This window comes from Lepidothrix coronata, unplaced genomic scaffold (assembly GCF_001604755.1).
Source record: "Lepidothrix coronata isolate B3197 unplaced genomic scaffold, Lepidothrix_coronata-1.0 Scaffold246, whole genome shotgun sequence".
Lineage (NCBI taxonomy): Eukaryota > Metazoa > Chordata > Aves > Passeriformes > Pipridae > Lepidothrix > Lepidothrix coronata.
Genome location: NW_016690426.1, coordinates 809,684 through 831,485, shown reverse-complemented (window position 1 = coordinate 831,485; position 21,802 = coordinate 809,684). Strand labels below are relative to the sequence as shown.

At 45.1% G+C, this 21,802-nt stretch overlaps 1 protein-coding gene across 1 annotated transcript; it reads left to right on the top strand.

Annotated features, from left to right (window-relative positions):
- The first annotated feature begins 2,003 nt into the window (after positions 1-2,003).
- On the top strand, positions 2,004-21,406 carry PDC (phosducin). The gene is made up of 4 exons (XM_017834962.1): positions 2,004-2,076; positions 16,934-17,017; positions 18,329-18,489; positions 19,579-21,406. Exons 2-4 carry the CDS (start codon positions 16,957-16,959, stop codon positions 20,101-20,103), a joined length of 747 nt encoding a protein of 248 aa, XP_017690451.1. The 5' UTR covers positions 2,004-2,076; positions 16,934-16,956; the 3' UTR covers positions 20,104-21,406.
- The last annotated feature ends 396 nt before the right edge of the window (positions 21,407-21,802 follow it).

Below are 21,802 nucleotides of genomic sequence, written 5' to 3'. Positions count from 1 at the left end.
AAATTCTAGAAGTTGGGGGGGGAATGTCACTGAACTGGAATGCCTAACTTAAAAAGGAACTATTGCCATTTCAGCTTCTCAGAATTATGATTTTTTTTCAAATTGAGGCACAATGCTTGGAGCAGGCTCAAGTCCAAGCCCCTGCTCAAGCAGTGTTACCTAGATCAGGGTGCCCAGGACTGACCAGTTGGGTTTGAGCACCTCCAAGGATGAAGGCTCCCTAATTTCTCCTTTGCCACGGTAAAAAAGCATTTTATGTTCATAGGAATTTGGTGTGTTTCAGTCCATGCCTGTTGCCTCTTGTCCTGTCACTGGGCACCACTGTCCACGTCTCTCTCTTCTTTCTACCCCCCTATCAGATATTTAGAGCCATGGATGAGATCCCCCTCGAGCCTGCTCCTCCCCAAGCTGAGCACGCTCAGCTCTTTCAGCCTCTCTTCATCCAGCAGATGTTCCATTCCCTTAATCATCCCTGTGGCCCTTCCCTGCACTTTCTCCAGTGAAGGCACACCAGTCCTGTACTGGGGAACCCCTGACTGGGCACAGCTCTCCAGATGTGTCTCTCCAGTGCTGACACGGGGCCAGTGGCCCTGCAGTGACGTGAGCCAGCTCCCTCAGCACCTCTGGGTACACTCCTGGGGACTTGATCCCATCCAATTTGGGTAAATGTTCCCTAACCTGATGCTCCTCCATGGTGAGAAGGAGGAGCCTTCCTTGTGCCAGCCTTTCCGAGATCAGGAGGATGAGGCTTAATGAAGGCTGGTCTTAATGAGGACTCAGACCTCTGGAGAGCTTTCAGTTTTACCAAGGGTCACTGCAGGGGGATAAAAGCAGGACTGGCTTTATCACTAATATTAGCCACAACTCACACAAACCCTTGGATAACCCAAGCTACCAGACAGCCACTCCAGCCACCCCTCCAGAGCCACGTTTCCAAAAGCTCTTGGTACCCTGCAGCTCTCCCTCACTGTTCACATGGGCCAGTAACCCTCACATCACACCTATGTAGGATGTTCTCCTTCTATATATGTTTTGTTTAACTCTGTCAAATTTGCTGATTTTGGTGCAAAAACAGATGTGGAATGATAAGACATGGGGGAATGGCTTTAAGCTGAAAGACAAGAAATTTAGATTAAATGTTAGGAAGAAATCCTTCCCTAGGAGGGTGGGGAGGCCCTGGCACAGGTTGCCCAGAGAAGCTGTGGCTGCCCCTGGATCCCTGGAAGTGTCCAGGGCCAGGTTGGACGGGGCTTGGAGCAACCTGGGCTAGTGGAAGGTGTCCCTGTCCATGGCAGGGGGTGGCACTGGATGGGCTTTGAGGTCCCTTCCAACCCAAACCATCCTAGGATTCTATGATCCCATGACCTTCTTGGTTGCAAACCATCCAACTACGTCACAGCCACAGCTGCAGGTGTTTAAATAGAAGTCTTCCATTTAAAACTGTTCTGAATTTAATGTTTCTTAATGCCATGTAAGATATTTATAGACTAAAATTCTCCCTCCCCATTTTTTCATTTGCACTGTCTGTACTTCCTTTTTTTACCATGAGTAACTAGGTATGGTTGGGTGATTTATGGAAATATTAGCATCATTTCCATTAATAGTTTTATCCTTTTCATAAACTGGAGTCTCATCATAGTTCAGAAATATTGAAAAGGCCATCAGGGTTGCAATGGCAGCTTCCCTTCATCCAGTAAGAGGTTCTCACACCGTGCTTATAATCCATCTGTATTTCTCCAGCATGTTTAATACAGCTGGCTGTGCCATACCAAGGTGCCATCTGTAGCTCTGCTTCAGGCTCAGTAGTTTTCCCCCCTTCCCAATTAGATGTATGCACCAAATCCTTTAAACCTCTAGCCAGTCTGCAACTCCATTGGCTCAAACTAATGAGCAGAATTTTCTAATTCCCTCCTGCTAATCCTATTACCTGTCCAGAGCTATTTCTGCAAGGGTCATCATTACAGGGAGATGTAAATCTGAGAGCAGGTCCCTCTGTGGTCAGTTGTAATCCAGCTCCTCTCCTGGAAACCACCGAGGACATCGGGGAAGGCGGGACTGAGGAACTGAGCCTCTCAGGTACAGTGATTTGTGTGTCATTGCCTTTCAACTTTTATTGCAGCAGGGGAACAAAATACGGGGTTTTGAAGACGCATTAGTGGTGTATCAAAAGTTCTAATAAAGAAATGGAACTGGCAGGGTCTCCCAGAAGAGCCTCACCTTCGGCATCGGGCTGGAACGTGGCTGTTGAGATAAAAACCAGTGCCAGAGTTCCAGCTGGGGGTTTGGCAGGAGGTTTTGATTAAGCTGAGAATAACAAGCTGCAAGAGCTCTCATTATTCGTGCTTTAAACAAATGCAGGTTTTGCTCTAGCATGGGCAGTGAGTGGTGCTTCACTCCAGCTGGAGTCACCGGGGGAAAAGGAAACAAGTTCGAAATGAGCCCCTGAGCTGCTGACAGTGCGTGCCCGGGCTGTTGGGAGCAACAGCTATATCTAATTTAACAGAGCTTTTATATTCCTTGCATGGAATCCTCTCCCTCTCTTTTTGATTTTGTCACTGATTTAATCCAAAATGATCTTTTTTAACCTGCCTTTGAATACCAACCTGGATAAGAATCTGCAAGAGACTAAAACCACTCCATTCCTGCCGGTGCTGGGTGCTCTGGGGAAGGGTGAGTGAAGGGCTCAAACCTCTGGGATAATCTCCAGAACATTTTCATGTCTGGGTCCCTTTGGGAGCCTCCAAGAAACTCTAAATGTTAACTTTAGAATGAATCCTTCTTACCCAGGTATCTAATTTCAGCGGGGTTTTGCAAGTAATTGTTTTCTTACAGAAGAATATTTTGGTGAGTATAAATACTGGTGTGAAAGAATAATAAACCAAATGGACAAGGGACAAGACATTTCCCTGTGTAGCTGGTGTGGCAGCACCAGTTTTAGGCAAGTTACAAGTATGTAAATAAAGGTATAAATGATGTGCTACATAAAAAGATGATGAAAACCCCCGTTTTTTGCCCCTGAGGGATTGCTCTGTACAGCTGAGATCCCCAGAAGATGAACATGGTGTGAATTGTACAGGTCTGAGCAGTCAAGAAATTACACCTTGGGAAAAATTACACCTTGGATTTTTGCTTCCACCCCCTCACACAAAATATCTGATCTGATCAATCAATGGCTTTACAGGCTTTCTGCAAGCTGTTGACATTTTTTGGACAGGAGGGAAGGGTTTCAACATAAGTCACCCTTGTGCAGCTGATCTGCACCAGGTTGCCAGAATTATACGTGAACACTTCATCCTGGTTCAGAATGGGATTTTAAGCTGATCTCTGTTATAAATATTAATGTCTAATCCCAGCAATTATAATTACAGCACAGCTGAAAACATGGGGAAACGCATTAGGGAATGACAGATAATCATCAAAATAATACAACTTGAGAGCAAATTGCATAGCTAAAGATGGTTGCTATCCACCAGTGTGTGCAACTAGTGGTTTCCACAGATAAAGGGAATTCACCTCTAGCAACAAAAGATCTCAGAGTCATCACAGGGTTCCCTTATTCCTCTTTTTCAAAGTGCAAAAACCCTTCAGGTGTTTTACACCTTCAGAGTGCTCATTATCCTGTTCATACCCTCAGCTCAACTGCAAAGGTTTTCTCTGGGTGAATCACAGCATCAAAGGGCATTTCCTGCCCCTTTCCAGCCCTCCAAAGTAAAAAGAGCAAAGAGAGCACCAATTCTGAAAAAAAAAAAGGGCCTGACCAATGCAAACAGTGCAGGGATAATTCTCAATAAATATAGCACTAGACTGGATCACAGGGATCAGTCAGCTCAGTGGGGTTATAAGGAGTTTCAGGAAGCTGGAATTCTCACCATGTGCAGAAGCTGAGCAACTTCAGAGGAGTCTTAAATGCAGAAGTGCAAGAACTAAGAAAAAAATCTACATCACCCTTAGATTTTCCTCCCTTCATCCTTAGATCACACACACAAACACACTTTTTTCAGACCTATGGTCTTCTTAGGCCGCTTTCACCCAGCCAGTGGTACAATTGCAGAAGAATAACTCCATACTGCACAGCCCCCTGTGGACAGAAACCCCTCCAGCCTGTGCAGCACTCTGAGTCAGCCACTGGTGAGCAAGGAGAGGAGAGAAAATCAGCTTGTTCTCCAAGATTTGGTTTGTTTGAGGTGGCAAAAGGACACAGGGGAACTCAGCTGCAGAGTTGGGTAGCCAGCTTTCAGTACTATCCCATAACAGGCCCATTCTGATGGTGAAGTGTGGTTAGACTGAATCACACCCTTCATTCTGAGCTCCTTGAATGAGCACAAAGCTTTGGCCTGAGTTCAGATACACAGAAATCTTTCTCACAGGTTTAAACATAAGCTGAAACATGCTATAAACCAATATATTGTTATATTGTGCAGAGTGCACCCCAAAACTTCTGCCTTTAATGCTCGATGCCTGTGGAGGACCAGGAGAGCTGTGGAGCCATTTTCACAGTCAGCATCCAAGTCCAGAGCAATTCCTGCTGTTCTGCTTACTGGAAGGGAGATATCAAAGAACTGTGAGCAGAAGAACACAAAATGAAAGTGAGAAATGGGGTCTACCCAATACCCAGTATGAGCAGAGTTGGCCAAAATTAGGGACATAGCATTTCTGGGTAAAATCAACAAAAATCAACAAAACAGAAAAAAAAAATCCTTTCCATATATCTCAAGTGCAGGACTTGGTAAATTCCTGTCACCTCTTGTAATGATGCTATTTTTTTCTAAGCTAAAAGGAAATATTTCAATTTTTCATTGGCATTTTTTTGTTATGGACAAACATGGAAGATGAGGGCAATGGCAAGTAGGGGGAATATGATGACCTGGAAAATAGCTCCATATGTTTGCCTGCCTAAACAAGAAACTCTTTTTGATGACCCAGAACCTTTTCCACTCTAAGAGCCATAGATAAAAGAATAGAAAGAAGGAAAATGCAAGAAATGGCAGTGAGAAAATAGTTTTCTCCCTGCATTCTTTCAGAGGAAGGGATGGCAGGAGTGGTGATTCCTGCAGAGAATGCTGAACTTCCAAAAAGCAATACCTTTCTTTTAAAAACATTAAAGTAATAAATTCAAATGGAACCTGGAAATGACGTTTGTTTCTATTTGCATAACCTTGCCATTTCAGTAGAGTAAGTAATTCGTAATATGGCATCTTAATTAAAATATTCTCAAATTATTCCATTTGTGCAATATCTTACTTTGCAAGGAATTAAAGACTTTTCCTCAATTCGAGGTGAAAGGATGTTATAATAAAGGCTTGACATTTCACCACAAAGCATCAAATAAAACAATTGGGGTGCTGAGTCCTGTCCTTCCTAATTGCTGGAATCCCACTAAAAATCCAGTGGGACCCAAAGATCCCCACCCATTCCCGTTTCTCCTTGGAGCAGGGGTGCTGTAACATAAAGCAGTAACAGTACAGCTGTTCCTTCCCTCAGAGATTCCTTAGGGAAGGCTTTGGACAATTAGAAATGAAGGGAGTGGAGGCTGTTTTAAGGAAGTTCTAGGATAACTGGCCCTCACCTCTTTGCAAGCACATGGCAGTGGCAATTTGGAGTTCAATCCAGGCCCTATTCACCAGTTCAGGAGTGGGTCCTGTGGACACTCAATGTCACACACAGCTGGTGTATTTTGTGACACACCTCCTTTGGTCACAGGCAAAGAGGCACAGCTGAAAATACAGCCCAGCTGAAAATAGCCCGGCTAAGCCTTAAGCCAAACAGGATGAAGCAAATCCCCAGAAAGAGTTAGGAGAAATCAGGCTCTGTGGGATGAGGAAACGAGCCAGACATGGACTGTCCAGGATCTAAATTTAGTGCCTTCAGCCCCTGGGGACTTCCTCGGTGCCCACGCCACGGCCACCTCCAGGCACCCTTTGCTGCCAGGAGACCACCTCTCCCAGGGAAAGCAAATTTTGGTCCCCTTTATGCACTTGCATCCTCTCAAGATCAGTTGAGTTCTGTAGCCCATCCAGAAAAGGGCTTCAGGCCACTGAAACAAGTTGTCTTGTAACCCACAACCTATGGTAAAGGACACATTAGGATGTGTTTATTCAGATTTTGCTTAGACGACTTAGTGGAAGTGTCCCTGCCATGGAACAGGGTTGGAACAAGGTGGTTTTAATGTGCCTTCCAACCCAAACCATTCTAAGACTTAATTAATTTCAGAAAGTGGCTATCTATTTAAAACACATTAACAATCATTTTAGGACTTTAAAATCTGATTATACTCTTCTGTTTAGTGTGAATATTGATGCTTCACCCAAGATTCTCCTACAATATTTAAAATAAAGGGATTAATACAGCCTTGTTGTCAGACAGCCCGACCTAGTGCTTATTGACTGTTAAACAGTTAAATGGATTATGATCTGCTTTTTTTAAGAGAACTTGTTGGAACACATCAATCAATGAGGCTCCTACAAACTGATTCACAGCTGAACTGTTCCACTGGCACAGTTAATGCTGTAACACTCATTTATCAAGTAAATCTGACACCATGGCACTCTGAAACAGCGTGCTTTTTCTCTGATCTGTGATAGTCTCTGGTTTTGTATCTGAGCCTGACTGTCCCAAGGGCAGAGGGAGTGCTCTCGCGTGCATTCACACCTTATTCTTTAGCACCAGAGAATCCACAAGCAGAGCCCCCTTGAAGTGCTGACAGCACAGCACGCAGCTTTTAGATGCCAAAATAACTAGAAAGGAAAGTCCTAGAAAAATCGGGTTTCATTTTTCCCAGAATTCCCCTCCTTTCCCAAGGCCAGCACACAGTGAAGGGCTGCACCTCCATCCTTGGCCCAGTCTGCTGCAGCCAGGCTCAGGTTTAACCACACGTCACACCCAGCTCCATAAACAAAGGTGGAGGGAGGAGAAGAACCACCCTCAGAACACCTTCAGTGTCCCATGATCTGCCTTCTCCTGCTCCCATGGCCACTTCCCGCAAGCAGAAGAGGTCAGGAGCTGGCTTATCTCCCCACGTCAGGGGCAGGAGCTGCTCTGGGACAGGGCAGAAGGTCCCTAAGTCCTGCAGCACACAAATATCTCGTTCAGGCACTTTCCACTCATTGCCCATTTTATTCACTCGCACCGGGGAGTCTATTTTGCATTCCCAGGAACCAAAGGAATGCAGGTGCCCCTGCCCACGCCCAGTATCTGTGATACTGTTATTCCCTGGGTTTCACAGGAGTTTTCCCAGCAGGCAGGTGACAGGAACTGCAGCAGGCCCTGCTCCAAATCCCAGCCCTGGGAGGTGCACTGGCACCGCAGTGCTGTGCTGGGCTGGGGTGCACACAGGAATGGGTGAGTGAATCAGAGGGGTTCACAGCAAGAGCCTTTCATTTTCCCTTTCCCTTCTTTTCCCCTGCTCTCCCTTGAACAAGGAGCTTCCTGTCCTTCCTCCTGCCTGTTAGAACAAGCCCTTTGCTGCTGATGCTCTTGTGCTCAGTGAATGTCAGAAGCCTCCAAGAACAGGTCACTGTCAGATGGCCTCTTAGGAGGGGATACAACTGCAGCCTGAGCACGGGCAAGGCTAAAATATTTGGAATTAATTTTAGGATAGAGCCATAGCAGTGCCTGTGAGGAGGTCTTAGAAACAACGAAGTGGATGCAGAAAAACTGGCCCAGCATTTGCACTCCAGTTTCTACATGAATGAAAGCAAGTCCCTGGGAAAGGATTTGCTCTGCTGTTTATGTGAGCTGTGCTCTGGAGCAGGACACGGAACACGTGTGTTTTAAGCCATCAGCCTTTGCTCCAAACCATGACATTTATTTACAAGTTCAGAGAAACTTGTGTACATGCTTTAGCTGCTGCATAATTGCAACCTCAGCTTGCTTTGTTTGGTCTGCAAAGGAAGCGAAAACATTTATTCTCATTTTATGCAGTTTTACAAGGCATGTGTAAAGATATTTACAAATCAGCAGGTGAAGGTTCACCATTTATAATTAAAAGTCAATCACAGGATCCAAAAAGAAAAAAAAACAGGAAGCCTCTAAAATGACATAAATGGTATAAAATATGTCTTCAGGAAAAGGATAAACTTCTTTACTGTTGGGGGTGACTGAGCACTGGGACAGGCTGCCCAGAGAGGCTGTGGAGTCTCCTCCTTTGGACAGACTCAAAACCCACCTGGATGTGATCCATCCTCTTCAGAGGTCCCTCCACGCCCATCCAGTGTGTGATTTTGGGATATGAGGAAGCCACAGACCTGATGTAAACACTTTGGTGGCCACACAACCCTGTGTGCTTTGGCTTTCAGCTCCTGATTACTGAAGGTAACACGAGGAATACATCCCTGCTATCACTTTTATTTCATGCTGCTGTAGTTGCCACAGGGATGTCAGGATCATTCAGTGGAGGTGACATTATTTCTGACACTGCAAGCCAAGGAGCCAGGAACCCTGCAGGACTTCCCACTGGGAAGCTGCAGCTGGTTGGAACAGGACCAGGACATACATCATTTAATCAGTGACATTAGAACTGCATTTTGTGGTAAATAGTCAAGTAAAATAAAAAAAAAAGGTGAAAACCCATCCAGCTGGTGACAGCTTCACAGTTCAAGAGGAAACTTTTCCTTCTCTTTTGGCTGTACTGAGCCCAACTCCAGACTGCCAGCACCCTCCTGACAGTGTAGAAACTGCCTTGGACAAATACAGATGCACCTCTTTTACACCTGGATCCTCCCATTCAAGATAAATATGGAAATTAATCTGTCAGCTCTTCTGAGACATGGAGACGCACTTGGTAGAGCCTCAGGACACTTTACCAGGGAGATAAAAAAGGGATGGAGGAAGAGGAAGCAGCTGGCAGTCACAAGCCAGCCCTACAGGAGCAGTTCCAGCAGGCTGGGAGACACCAGACATTCCTGAGAGCACAGGTTGAATCATAGAAGTGAGGTTGAAAAAGCCCTCTAAGATTGAGTCCAACCATTCCGCAGCACTGCCAAGGCCACCACTAACCCACGTCCCCAAGTGCCACAGCCACACATCTGTCAAATCCCTCCAGGGATGGGGACTCCACCACTGTCCTGGGCAGCTGTGCCAGGGCCTGACCACCCAAAGAGACCCCTCCTCCATGGATACCCCTTTCCTCACCACAGCAAGGGCTTACTTCACCTGCTGTGCCTTCCTTCACACCTGAACCATCGCCACAAGACACACGTAAATCTAATTAAACTGCCAAGAAGGTCATAAATACTCCTGGGCAGGAGTACTTCCCAGTGCCCAAAGCATTAGATGCTGCATTCCTTTCCTTTCCCACGGGAATGTCCAGCCAGGGTGAGGAGGCCCAGCTGCAGGAAAAGGTACCAATTCAATGGGAGAGTGTCACAATTAGAAGATAATCTACCTTTTCAAACCATGGGAAAGTAGCAAACAAAATCTTTACACACCTCAGAGGATGCATGTAGTGCTCAGAGAAAGCCAGGAATGAAGGATACACAAATATGAAAGCTGTCATGAACAATTTTATCTTTTTTTTTTTAAATTGCTTAGCTCTCAAATTTGAGATAAAGACTGTTTAGACCCTGCATTTATAGGGAACCTGTTGGCTAGGTCAAGCCTGCCTTCTGCAAATAATGATAGCAAAGTGTAAATATGAAAAAAGGCAAAAGCACAAGTTCCTACTGATTTACTTCACAGTTCTAAATACGCATTTAAAAAAAACTTCAACCAGGCTAAAGGAAAAAAAAAAAAAACACAAACAAAAGACAAAAAAACCACCAACACCCCCCCACAACCCTCACCAGAATTAAATATTATAATTTCTGAGCCAGAACTATTTTCTCAGCTGTTTTCTGTGGGCACTTTTTTGCATATGCAGAGCCTTAGGAGGCTTTCTTGGTCAAACCCTCCCCCAGAACAGTGGATGTTCTTCCAGCTTTGACTCCTCCCAGCCCTGCCCCACAGGCACCTTCTATCTTTTGATGGGAAGGAAGGGTAAGAATCTGTTTTAAGTCCATACAAGATAATACCACTTCTAGATCTTTAATTAACCTCACAAAAAACTCAAGATTCTTCTCTTTTCCCTCAAACACTGACCATCAACCTCTCCAAACGCCTGTCTCCACTCACTGCTCAAGTTACAGCTCTGACAGGAGTGATTTTTGACAAATTATAGGGATTATACACATTGCAAACATCTGTTTGGGATGTTTGGGAGCTTGGGGGAAAAAAAAAAAAAAGTCAAATCTGTCCCCTGGGCTCCTGCCATTCATCAGGACTTTGCTAAGTACAGCAATAAACTCCAGCTCTGGAGGACATGTTGACTTTAGCAGTGATCCCTCGGAGTTCAGAAAGAAATAGGAACTTAAACATCAACTGAGAGCTCTGTCCAGACTTTTAGAGGAATGTGGGGAAATGTTCAATCCATCTGACAAATCAGGCCAGGCACTGAGGTTAAACATGGATTGAGGTTCCTGCCTTCAAATAATCTGCGTTTGAAAACGTTGGCTGCTCTGCTCTCACTTCAAATAGACATTTTCTCAGCATCCAGCCATGCTCCTCTTCCACCCCACTTGATACAGCCATGCTTTTTTAAAAAGAAGTTTAATGAATAATAGATTTCCTGACAGAATAATAATTATAAAAAGCATTAATTCATCACAATATTAACAACTGTATATAAAAAAAAATTGGCTAATGTTAATTGAAATTTGACATTATTAATGTCAACTAATATTTTTTTCCTGAAATAGTAAAACAAATCCTGATTTAAAATATCTGCATTTTGCCTTTCCAGACAAAAACAGTAGTCCTTTGGTGGAAGCAAATCATAGGATCAGAGTATGGTTTGAGTTGGAAGGGACTTTAAAGATCACCCCATTCCACCCCCTGCCATGGGCAGGGACACCTTCCACCAGCCCAGGTTGCTCCAAGCCCCGTCCAGCCTGGCCTTGGACACTTCCAGGGATCCAGGGGCAGCCACAGCTTCTCTGGGCAACCTGTGCCAGGGCCTCCCCACCCTCCCAAGGAAGAATTTCTCCCTAATCTCTAATCTAAATTTACCCTCAGCTGAAAGCTATTCCTTGTAGTCCTGTCACTGGTTGATGTGAAAGACATTGAGCTAATTTCCTGTTTTGGAGTGATATCCAAAAATAAGTGTGCAATCCAGAAAAGATGAATAATTCCTGGTGCATAATTATAGGCCAGACTTTGAAATAAAATAAAGAGGAAGAGAAAGGGATATTTTTTTAATCCTGTGACTTTAAACCCAACACAACGCTGAAGCCAGGGGTAGTCACATAAAGAATTTCCTAACTGTCCAAGCCTTAAGGATAAATGAAACATTGGACTCATCTATTTAAAATGTTTGCACCTCACAAATAAAGAACAGCATAACTCTGCTAAAGCGGATAGAGGGAATAATCCAATCCCATAACCCTCTCATCAGTCCCAGTGACGTGCAGACACAGAGGAGCTGCAGCTTTCTACGTCAGCCCAGCTTGCTTTGTGTTTTATTCCACTCATGATCTCTTCTTTTGCAAATAAAGTCCCATCCTGGTGTTTTGAAACCATGTTTTTCCCCCAAACACAGTGACCTCACCACTCTACACCACACATGGTGTTTTTCCTTTAGGTAAGCCCTGGAAGTTTCCATTTTTCCATACAACGAGCCTGTCTTTGCACGCTGGGGTGACACAACACTGGTGTGAGTGCTCAGAGCGGGCGATTGCAGCTCTTAAATCTGTATTTAGCCACCTCCAGGTAAGGGATCTGATTGTCCCTGATGCTGAGGGACCTGCAGGTTCTTCTCTGTCCCCTGGAGAGGTGCCTGGCAGCCGGAGCAGATCACTAAAGGTGCTTATATGGCTTTGGCAAGAGGGCTGAAACTCCAGCCTCTGACCTTGGCATGGACTGTGCTTACGTAATGGTGCTAATGCCTCTTACAAACTCCAGAGCATCCATGACCAAGGGGTCTGGGAAATTTGTCCCTGCTGCGAGCACAGGAGGACACTGACCCTGCCCAGGGTCCCTGCAGAGCCTCACACACGGGGACTTGCTCTGTCCCACTGCCTGGTGGGGGAAATGATGCTCTCTCCAGTTGTACGTTGTTTTACCCAACTCCCCCAGATCTCAGCGTGGTGAATGTTTTAATCCATGGCCACTCCTTCTCCTGGCCACAAGGTACATCTGGTGGCTGTTACCATTTGAGAGGGGGCAAGAGTAACCAGGGAAGTCATTCTGAAACTGGAAATCAGGGAGAATGGGCAGAGAAGCGAGTTCAAATCAGTGTTTGGGAAGAGGGAAATGCTGCTTGGAACACTCCAAGCACATGTAACCCAGCTGACTGACCACCTACCCAGATCTCAAAACGTGCAACCACATCCCACTGACAAACACCCCTTACTTTTCATCCTTCCTCTTCCATGGGTCCCCAAAATTTCCTACTTCCCTGTTTATCACTGTCCCACTGATGGCTGGGGTTTCACTGCTGATGTACAGCCCAAACCCACGCACAGGGCAGCATTTTTGAGGGGATTTGCACGTCTGGAAAGCAGCAAATTTGTGCCTAGAACTGTTTATATTTTAAGGAAAATCTTTCTCATGTTTACTTATTGGACTAGTTGCAAAACCTCTTATTTTGGAACCAAGTTTTATTGGCTTTGTCCTTTTACAGAATGCAGCTTACCTTTTGCAGTTTGTTTAGAGATTTTTTTTTTAATTTCCTTCTGCAACTGTAATTTACAATTAGAACACACTATTTTTGTATTTACAGCTCCAACCTGTTACAAGGATTAAATAAGGCTTCCTTACAAGTACACAGCTACAGTGATTTCTTCCTGAGCTATCTCAGAAATTCAACATGTAAAATAGTAAAAAAAAAAAAAATCAATAAAATTGTATTTTGGGTAAACAGAAAACTCTCTGTGAAAGGCAAAGGCACAAAATTATGCCCCATCCCTGGAAGTGTCCAAGGCCAAGTTGGACGGGGCTTGGAGCAACTTGGGCTAGTGGAAGGTTTCTGTGCCCAGGGCAGGGGGTGGAACTTGATGGCTTTAAGGTCCCTTCCAACCCAAACCATTCTGGGATTCTGTGCTTTGCTACTAAGTAGGAAGGCTTCTTTCATACTGGATAAAAAGGAACAGTCTATTAAATGTTTATATCTACCCTGTAGTAAGGCTGGTCCATCCAGTTTAATGACACCAGAAGGATGAGCAGCAGTAACAGGAACTGCTGCTTCTGAGCTACAACAGATCCAAAGCTCATAGAAAGTAAATGGCAGTGTCAGGCACATACTTTGGGTTTGGGATTTTTTCTTGCTGAAAAAGTGACTTATTGGCACACAAAGACATCTCAAATCTCCTCCACATAGAAATTGTAACTTTTGCTTTCTTCCCTCAGAAAATCTGACATAAAGACAGAAAAGGAAGAAAGTTATAGAAGTCATAGTCTCTTAAAATATGTATGTGAAGTCACCATACACATAACAAAATATGGCTTAATATATTAATAAGCCACAGACCTGATAAGGAAAATTTGTTCTCCCCATTTAAACTTTTCAGGAGCCATTTTCAGTTGTCAAAAAACAATGACAAAAGCTAATGAAAATACAACAGATCTTCTAAATCACCAAATTCCCCCCTCCCCAGAGACTGTTGTTCATCTGGAACGTCACGTGCTGTACACGTGGTGTGAAGGGGAAGCCTGGGATCAGCAGCAATGCAGCTGATCCCAGGACACCCAGGAAAGCTTGTGTTTCCTTCTTGTTAGCTGGTGGAGCCATCGCTGTGATCTTGTTGATGACTTCTGTTGGAATCTGATGACATCTATCGTGCCATTTCACCCCTAAGAACTGGATCTCCCTGGCAGGTCCCTTGACCTTACTCTTTTTGATGGCAAAACTGGCTTTGAGGAGAATCTGGATCATTTCCTTTCCTTTTTCAAAAACTCCCTCTGCTGTGTGCCCCCATACGATGATGTCATCAATATACTGGATGTGTTCTGGAGCCTCACCCTTCTCTAGTGTAGCCTGGATCAGTCCATGGTAGATGGTGGGACTGTGTTTCCACCCCTGGGGCAGTCAGTTCCAGGTGCACTGTGATAAGCTGGAAGGTCTGTGGGTGCTTTCTTAGAACTAGGAGGCATAATTAACTCCAGAGATGGCATTAATTAGCACGTTACCATCACTGCACATCATCCTGCATTGCTGTTTGGCTCAGCTCAGGCTCCCCTGCTCTCACCATGAGCAAGTTATTTATTGGGATTGAGAGACTGCACATTTACATGAAAAAAACTCAAAATAATCAGGTGTAAAGAAGTAAGGAGTCTCTAAGAAGAGCTTGCAGTGGCCAGGGATGGAGGTTCTCCAGCACACAAGCCCACCCCTAATGAATCCAACCATCCCCTGACCCCTGTGCTCCATGACACTCTCAAGCGGACTCATTTCAGGGAGGCTGCATTTACAGGTGACCTTAATGAGCAGAAATTCATTAAGGTCAAAAGACAGCCCTGCCAGTCAACTCGTTAGGACCCACTTGCACCCATGTGAGCACCGTGGCCTCTCCACAGGGTTGCTGCTCTTACAAGAGCTGCCATCCGGTGCAGAGGAGGGTTCCATCCATCCCCCCTGCCGGGCACACCACATTCCAGCTCACCTGTAAAGCCAGGGAGGTGCCAGCTCAGGATCTGAGGCACCTTGTGCGGGTCACCCCCAACTGCCCCGGCCCTCTCTGCTGTGCTGACTCAGCACCACGCACTGACATTTCTCACAGGGGCACTTGCACAACGAGCTCCAGAGCTGGCAGCACCCACATTTCCCCATTTATTAGGAAGCTCATATTTTCTTTGGAAAAATGCAACGTGCCCAGCATATAAAAGAACACCTCCTCACCACCCATAAAAAATCCCACCCAGCAACACAACAACTCCACCTCAACCCTTCAGGAGAATGTGGGAGAATTCCCAGCCCGGGTGGCTGTGCCCACACACCTCCTTCCCTGTGCTTCCCTGGCAGGGCGGGCATGTGCTCAGGGAGAGCCAGCTCAGCCTGGCACCTCCCACGGGCCACCCTGCAGTGACATGTTCCTGTGCCTGTGCCCTCAGACACCTACCTGGGAAACACCTGGCTTGGCCAGCCCAATCCTCACGGCTGAGATAAGAATGAAGAGTATTTAGGAGAGTGCTTTGCCTGCCTGGCTCTGGGCTCAGGCCTGACTCCATCACAGAGCCGGCATATTCGGAGTTCCCCAGTCCATGGTCAACTCCCAGCCTGTGCATGGTCAGGAGTGTAACCTCATGTCACACTGCAGGAGAATGGTGAATCACAGTCTTCTGTGCTGTTATGATTCACTTAATCTTTTCAAATTTATTAGGTGCAACGGAGCAAATAAATTTCACAGAGAGCTTTCATTTGTTAGGCAATCTGCTCCCATCTCTGGGCAGAGAGATGTTTCACCAAAAGCCTGCTCAAGTGTTCTGAGTTCCATATCCTGTATTTTTAGTGCCTTTCAGGGCTAAAAGCTCTGAAAACAGCAAAGCACAGAGCGAGTCCTCCTGTTCCTCCTGGCACAAAGACAATCCGCAGCAGCAGCAGACAAGAGCTTTCTGTGGATCTTTGTGTAAGCCATGGGAATGACTTAAGGCTTTGACCCAGCATATCCACATTATCTGTCCATCCCTGACATGGCAAAGATTCTTAGTCTTGCCTAGTGAGAAGGGATTAGCTTCAGATTTCTATTTCAGAACTGAGGGAGTAGCAATTGATCCGGAAATCTGGATCTATACAGCAACAACAATTTATCTATAGATCAACCTACAGAATTTATACCAATAAAGTCTAATTCATTACCTGCTTTTCTTCCAAACTTACTTGCAATGTTTCCCACAAGTTTGGATTGATTGCCATGGGTATATGCATGGGACAACTTATTTGCATGTTTACTAATCAGCTTTGGTCCCAATACACCCAAGAATCGGATTCCTTGTGTCCAGCTCAGCCATTATTCCATGTTATCCCTTGATGCTGGTATGGAAAAATGAAGGTGCCCTTCCTCCTGTGCATACACCACTACATCACTCCAGGCTAACACCCAGTCAGCTTTTAAATAAGGCATTCATGGCTTGAGAACATCTTAGCTTAAAGACAGTATGTACTGTGAAGTCAAATAAAGCTTAACTTAGCATATGAACAGCTGAAACTACTCTAGACTAAACAGGAGCACTCAAATCACCTGCCTTAAGAATCCCTGGTGCTCTGCAGTGCTCTGACATCACCCAGCTGGGATCATCTCCTCGGTGAGAATACTCAAAAGCAGTGGTTCTGCTGCAAAAACTCCACCTAAAGATAAAAAGGGTGTTGCTGTATCACAGTGCCCCAGGATTGCCACCTGGTTTATAGAATGGGTGGGACAAGAAAGTGATTTTGATTTATAACCCCCATCATTTCCGCTGTTTTGCAACAAACATGGCCCAACCAGCTCCAGGATGTTCAGAAGTCTCTTGCCCATCTCTTGCCCAACAGGTTCAAATTCTTGACTCCATATCCTGTATGTGAAACGAGCAGTTCCGGCAATAATTAAAAGTAAATACTTGCAGCACTTGGAAAATTAATAGGTTCCTGGTTCTAAGGGGGATTTAAAAAAAAAGAAAATACTCAGTGCACATTCCCATTGCAAGAAGTTTTACAGCCACTATTTCCCACCATGTCCTAGATGACTGGGAAGGAACAGTCTAATGAAAGAACCCTCACCCCGGTACTTTCCGTGAGCATCTGGCCAGACACCTTTTGAAGGAGACTGACACATATCCCAGTTGCTTTCTACGGGACAATGAGCAGCTCTATAATTATCAGGTGTCTTTTGATCTCCACTGATACTCACTGCAGGAAATTGCACACTCTCTTGGACCTGCTGATCCCTTTTCCATCCTGTTATTAACTGCCCTCCTTTGCAACTCGCAGCATCTCCTACTCCAGCCACTGACATGGAAGAAAATGCCAACACCAGCTTGGAAGAAGACTTCGAAGGACAGGCGACACACACAGGCAAGGAAACCAACTGCCTTTTTTTTATTCCCTAAAAATAAGCACTGGGGAAACACAGAATTCCAGTGGATCCAATGGATTCACCAATCCCCTTGAGCAGAAACACAGGTTCCAAAGGCAGTGAGGATGCATTTTGGGGTAAGGGCAGGTAACACCAGTGTGATCTTTGTGCCAATCCTCCTCATACCTGAAGCAAACAGCCAACACAGGAGACACTTGACAAAGCCACCAAGAGCAGTGGAGCTCCTGTGGGTTGGTCCTGAAGGATGACCTTCCTTCTCCTGGGGAAGAGAGAAAACCAAACAGCAACAAACCCCACACTAGAATTTAGCGACAATATTTCACTATAAAGGCAAAATTATGTTTTCCTTTTTATAGAAGGAACACTCAGAACTAAAAAATGAACCTGTAAGTCCTCTTGGCAAACACAGCACAGCATTTAGAAGCTCCAAGAGAAGTCTTGCTCAAAATCATCAGTTTTTTTAAAGCAGCACTCAGTCCTCAGGATTTTTATGAGTCCTGACACTGTGTTCAGCTCCACACCCAGGGATCATGTCCTGTGTGTAGAACATGGACACCAGCAGGCAACAAGATGCCTGTTCCCCCACTGTGCTCCAAGGGCTTCCTTTTCTTGGAGCTCTTGTAATAACTCTCTCTGGGACTCTTCACCTCTGAAAACACCAAAATATTCCTTGGTTATGCCTTATAAACTAAGCTGCAGATTCAAATGCTTCATTTTGAAAAACAGCACTGGAATTCGAAATTAATTTTCCCCTCCCCTCTTTCAAAATTTAACCATTTCAGTCAACCAGCTCTGCATTACAATCAGAACTATTGTACCATTTGCCTTATGGGTTACTCTTCCAGTGGAACAAGTATGGGTTTAAAAAGAAATGTCAAGTGCCCTGTATTCTTAATTTTACTGTGAGTTCTTACACAATTTATTTATATAAATGCACTGTCTATAGAGACATGCAAATATACTTGTATGAAACACAAGCTTTGGCCAACATGGCAATTTTACCAGGTTTCAACATTCTCATCCTTGTTAACTACTGAAATAGCTCACCAAAATCTGTTCATGGGCTCCTGATAGGAAGCAGAACCCCAAAGTGATCCAGGTTAGAAAAAACTCTTACTTTTTGGGACACATTAGTCCCAAAGTTTGGGTTCTCAGCACTCCTGGAGAGAGTTCTGGGAGGAAGAGGGACGGACAGATGAACTGAGGCACAGAAGGACAAAGCAGCAAAGAGCACAAAATTCTCAAGAAGCTCCTTGTTGCAGTTTCTCATCCAGCTTCATCTCTCTTAGGGCCCAAAGGTGTGATCAATGACTGGAGGAAGTTTAAATTAGAAAGCGAAGATGGAGAGTCCTTATCTTTGAGCAAGAAAGAAATGCTTAGACAAATGTCTTCACCACACAGATCCTTCAGTAGAGATGACAAAGACACCAGAGAGAGATTCTGCCGTAAGGTAAGTAGAGCAAAATAAATGAATTTTGATTCTAGATAAAACATACCAGTTATAAGCTAGAAAATCCTGAATTTGCCAGACTGAATTTCTGTGTAACTTAGCAGAGCTCTCCCAGCACAGAGAGAACAAACCACATGCAAACCAACGGAGCTGGGAAGGGGCTGGAGCAGCAGGAGGGGCTGAGGGAGCTGGGGGGGCTCAGCCTGGAGAAAAGGAGGCTCAGGGGGGACCTTCTGGCTCTGCAAGCCCCTGACAGGAGGGGGGAGTCGGGGGGGGTCGGGCTCTGCTGCCAGGGAACAAGGGACAGGAGGAGAGGGAACGGCCTCCAGCTGTGCCAGGGGAGGCTCAGGTTGGACATCAGGGAAAAAATTTTCACCAAAAGGGTTGTCAGGCATTAGAACAGACCACCCAGGGAACTGGTGGAATCACCATTCCTGGAAGCGTCCAAAAAAATGGGGATGTGGTACCCAGGGCCATGGGTTAGTGGTAGATTTGGCAGAGCTGGGTTAATGGTTGGACTCAATGATCTTAGAGGGCTTTTCCAACCTTAAAGGTTCTCTCTACCCAGTCCTCTCTCAAGCAAAAGACTCCAGTAAAACAAACTACATTGCACAACAACCTATCACAGCACAGTTTGACCTTTCTTCCTCTCTTCCCTGCCACAGTGATCTATCCATGGTTAAGGCAAACGTTTAACCTGTTTAAAAACCTATTAGTCAGGGACAGAGCTCTGAGCCTGAATGTCACTCATTACCATCTGCCAGGTCTGAACGGGGGGGGGACCCAAACCCCCAAAAACACAGGAATTAAACTTTGAGCCCACTGCAGTCAGTGACACAATTCCTACCAACTCTGGAAGATCCAGAGGTTTTTGTCAATGTGGCAACTGCCTCCAACACTGTCATGTTGACATGGAAGTGTTGAGGCAGGACCTTCACCCGTGTCTCGAGGAGACCCTCCAGAGTCACTGCAGGCAGTGACGGCTCTTCTGGGTCAGCTTGGACGTTCTTTAGACAACAGCAGGGGCTCTTCCCACCTCAGCACCGAGGGCTTAGCCCTCCCTAACCCGACATTCTCTGGCCCCCCCAGATGAGCATGCAGGAGTACGAGCTGATCCACGCGCAGGAGGACGAGAGCTGCCTACAGCAGTACCGCAAGCGCTGCATGCAGGACATGCACCAGCGGCTCAGCTTCGGGCCCAAGTTCGGTTACCTGTGTGAGCTGCAGAACGGGGAACAGTTCCTGGAGGCCGTGGAGAAGGAACACAAAACCACCACGGTGATAGTGCACATTTACGAAGATGGCGTGAAGGGCTGCGACGCCCTCAACAGCAGCCTGACCTGCCTGGCCGCAGAGTACCCCACCGTGAAGTTCTGCAAGATCAAGGCCTCCAGCACGGGGGCTGGAGATCGCTTCTCCAACGAGGTGCTCCCCTCCCTGCTGGTCTACAAGGCCGGGGAGCTGCTGAGCAATTTCATTAGTGTTTCTGAACAGTTCAATGAGGAGTTCTTTGCTGTGGATGTGGAGGCTTTCCTGAATGAGTACGGGCTGCTGCCTGAGGGGACGCTGCCCGCCCTGGGAAATGGCAACACGGATGAGCAGGATGTTGAATAGTCAGAGCCACAGTGCTCACTGTCTCCCTTTCCTCCTCAGTAAGCTGTAAATCAGTGTCAGTAACACCCATCTCGTTTAGAGAAGGCTGTCTTTGCTAACTTATTTGTAAGATACAAAGATACAAAATTATTTAACTGTTAGGATACGAATTCTACTTCAAACACACACAACTGGCAGTCCTGCACATAATTATCTCTATGCCACAAGTAATAGGAAGAACAGCAGACAATGCTGGTGATCTTTAAGATGTGAAAGTAAAAAGGATTTAAAAACTGAGGGCCCATGCCTGTCTCCAAGAAGCACAAGACCTTCATTTCAGACTGATCCATCCCTCTGTGCACACAAAAAGCCATGTCCATGCTCTGAATTATGGCTCCTCAGATACACTTCTACCAACTTCGGTAGGAAAAAGCAGTTTGAAGGACAAACAGCCCAAAGTCCTCACATTCCTAAATAACTTAGGTAACTAGGACAATATTTTATGTTTCCACATTTAACATTCGATATTCACGAAGAGAAATAAATTTCTCCCCCTTCTTGTTGTCACTTCTGTGACAACACTACACAAGTGTTGCTCTCACAACAGCAAACACAGACACAGCATCAGCTCCTTTCAGTTCATGGGTGCTCCACTGGTTGAGCAGCAATGTTTAAAATGTCTGCAGTATCTGAAAAAGTATATTGTGCTTATGTAATAACTCTGAATAAAGCTTAACAGCCCTTGAGACCTGCCATTGGAGGTGTGAAATATATTGGTAGTACACAACCTTAGCCTTAAAACACGTGAAATATTAGTAAGCACTCATTAGACATTTCCTAAGCCCAAAGTTTTGAGTTTTGTTAAAGGGAAGCTGCTGAGAACTACAATTTAACAATCTGAGGGAAAACTCACTATAAACCCCTCCTCTCGTTCTGACAGAACACAACAAAGCATTGGACACACTTCAATGGCTTTTGCACACTGGCAAAGCTGAAGGCTGAATTTCACTCTGTAACTTCTGATCTCAACAGCACAGTTTTGCTGATAACATTTGGGATTATCAGAAAATTAAAGATTATTTCTCTTTTGTTGGTTCATTTTCAGAAACTATGAAAATGCCGCTGATTTTCTACTTTTAATATTGTTTTTGCAATGGATGGATGTTTTAACAGAGCTCTAGAAACCTCACCTCGTGTACACTAAGCTAACAAATGAAGTTCCTTTATCAGCTCTTGTACAATCTTCTTTAACAATCTGTAAAACAATTCATGATTTTATTCCACCAAGAACTCCAACAGCACATTCCCAAAATGTTATGATTTCCATGCTGTAAATTGCTGAGTGAGAGAGTGTCATAAGTCTTTCTGAGGGAACTCCAGGTGGAATAAAGCTTTTCCCTTGGAGCAGCGCTCAGAATATTTGCAGATCTACCATTTGCAGATCCACCCAGCATAATGGAAATCCAGTGATCTTATAAAAGATTATGTAGAAAACAATGAATTATCTCTGTCCATCACAAAAATAACCAGTTACCTGGGTAGCAGGTCAGTATTTCACTTGTATTTTTTTATGACATGTCTTAAAGAAGATTAGTGAAAAATTTCTGTCCTTTGCACACCAGAAAATCTCCATGTAAGTGGTGGGAACTTAAAGTTCTTGAGAACTTTCCCTCTTTATCCAACTTGGTTCAAAAGCCATTAGGCTGCACATCAGCAGCCT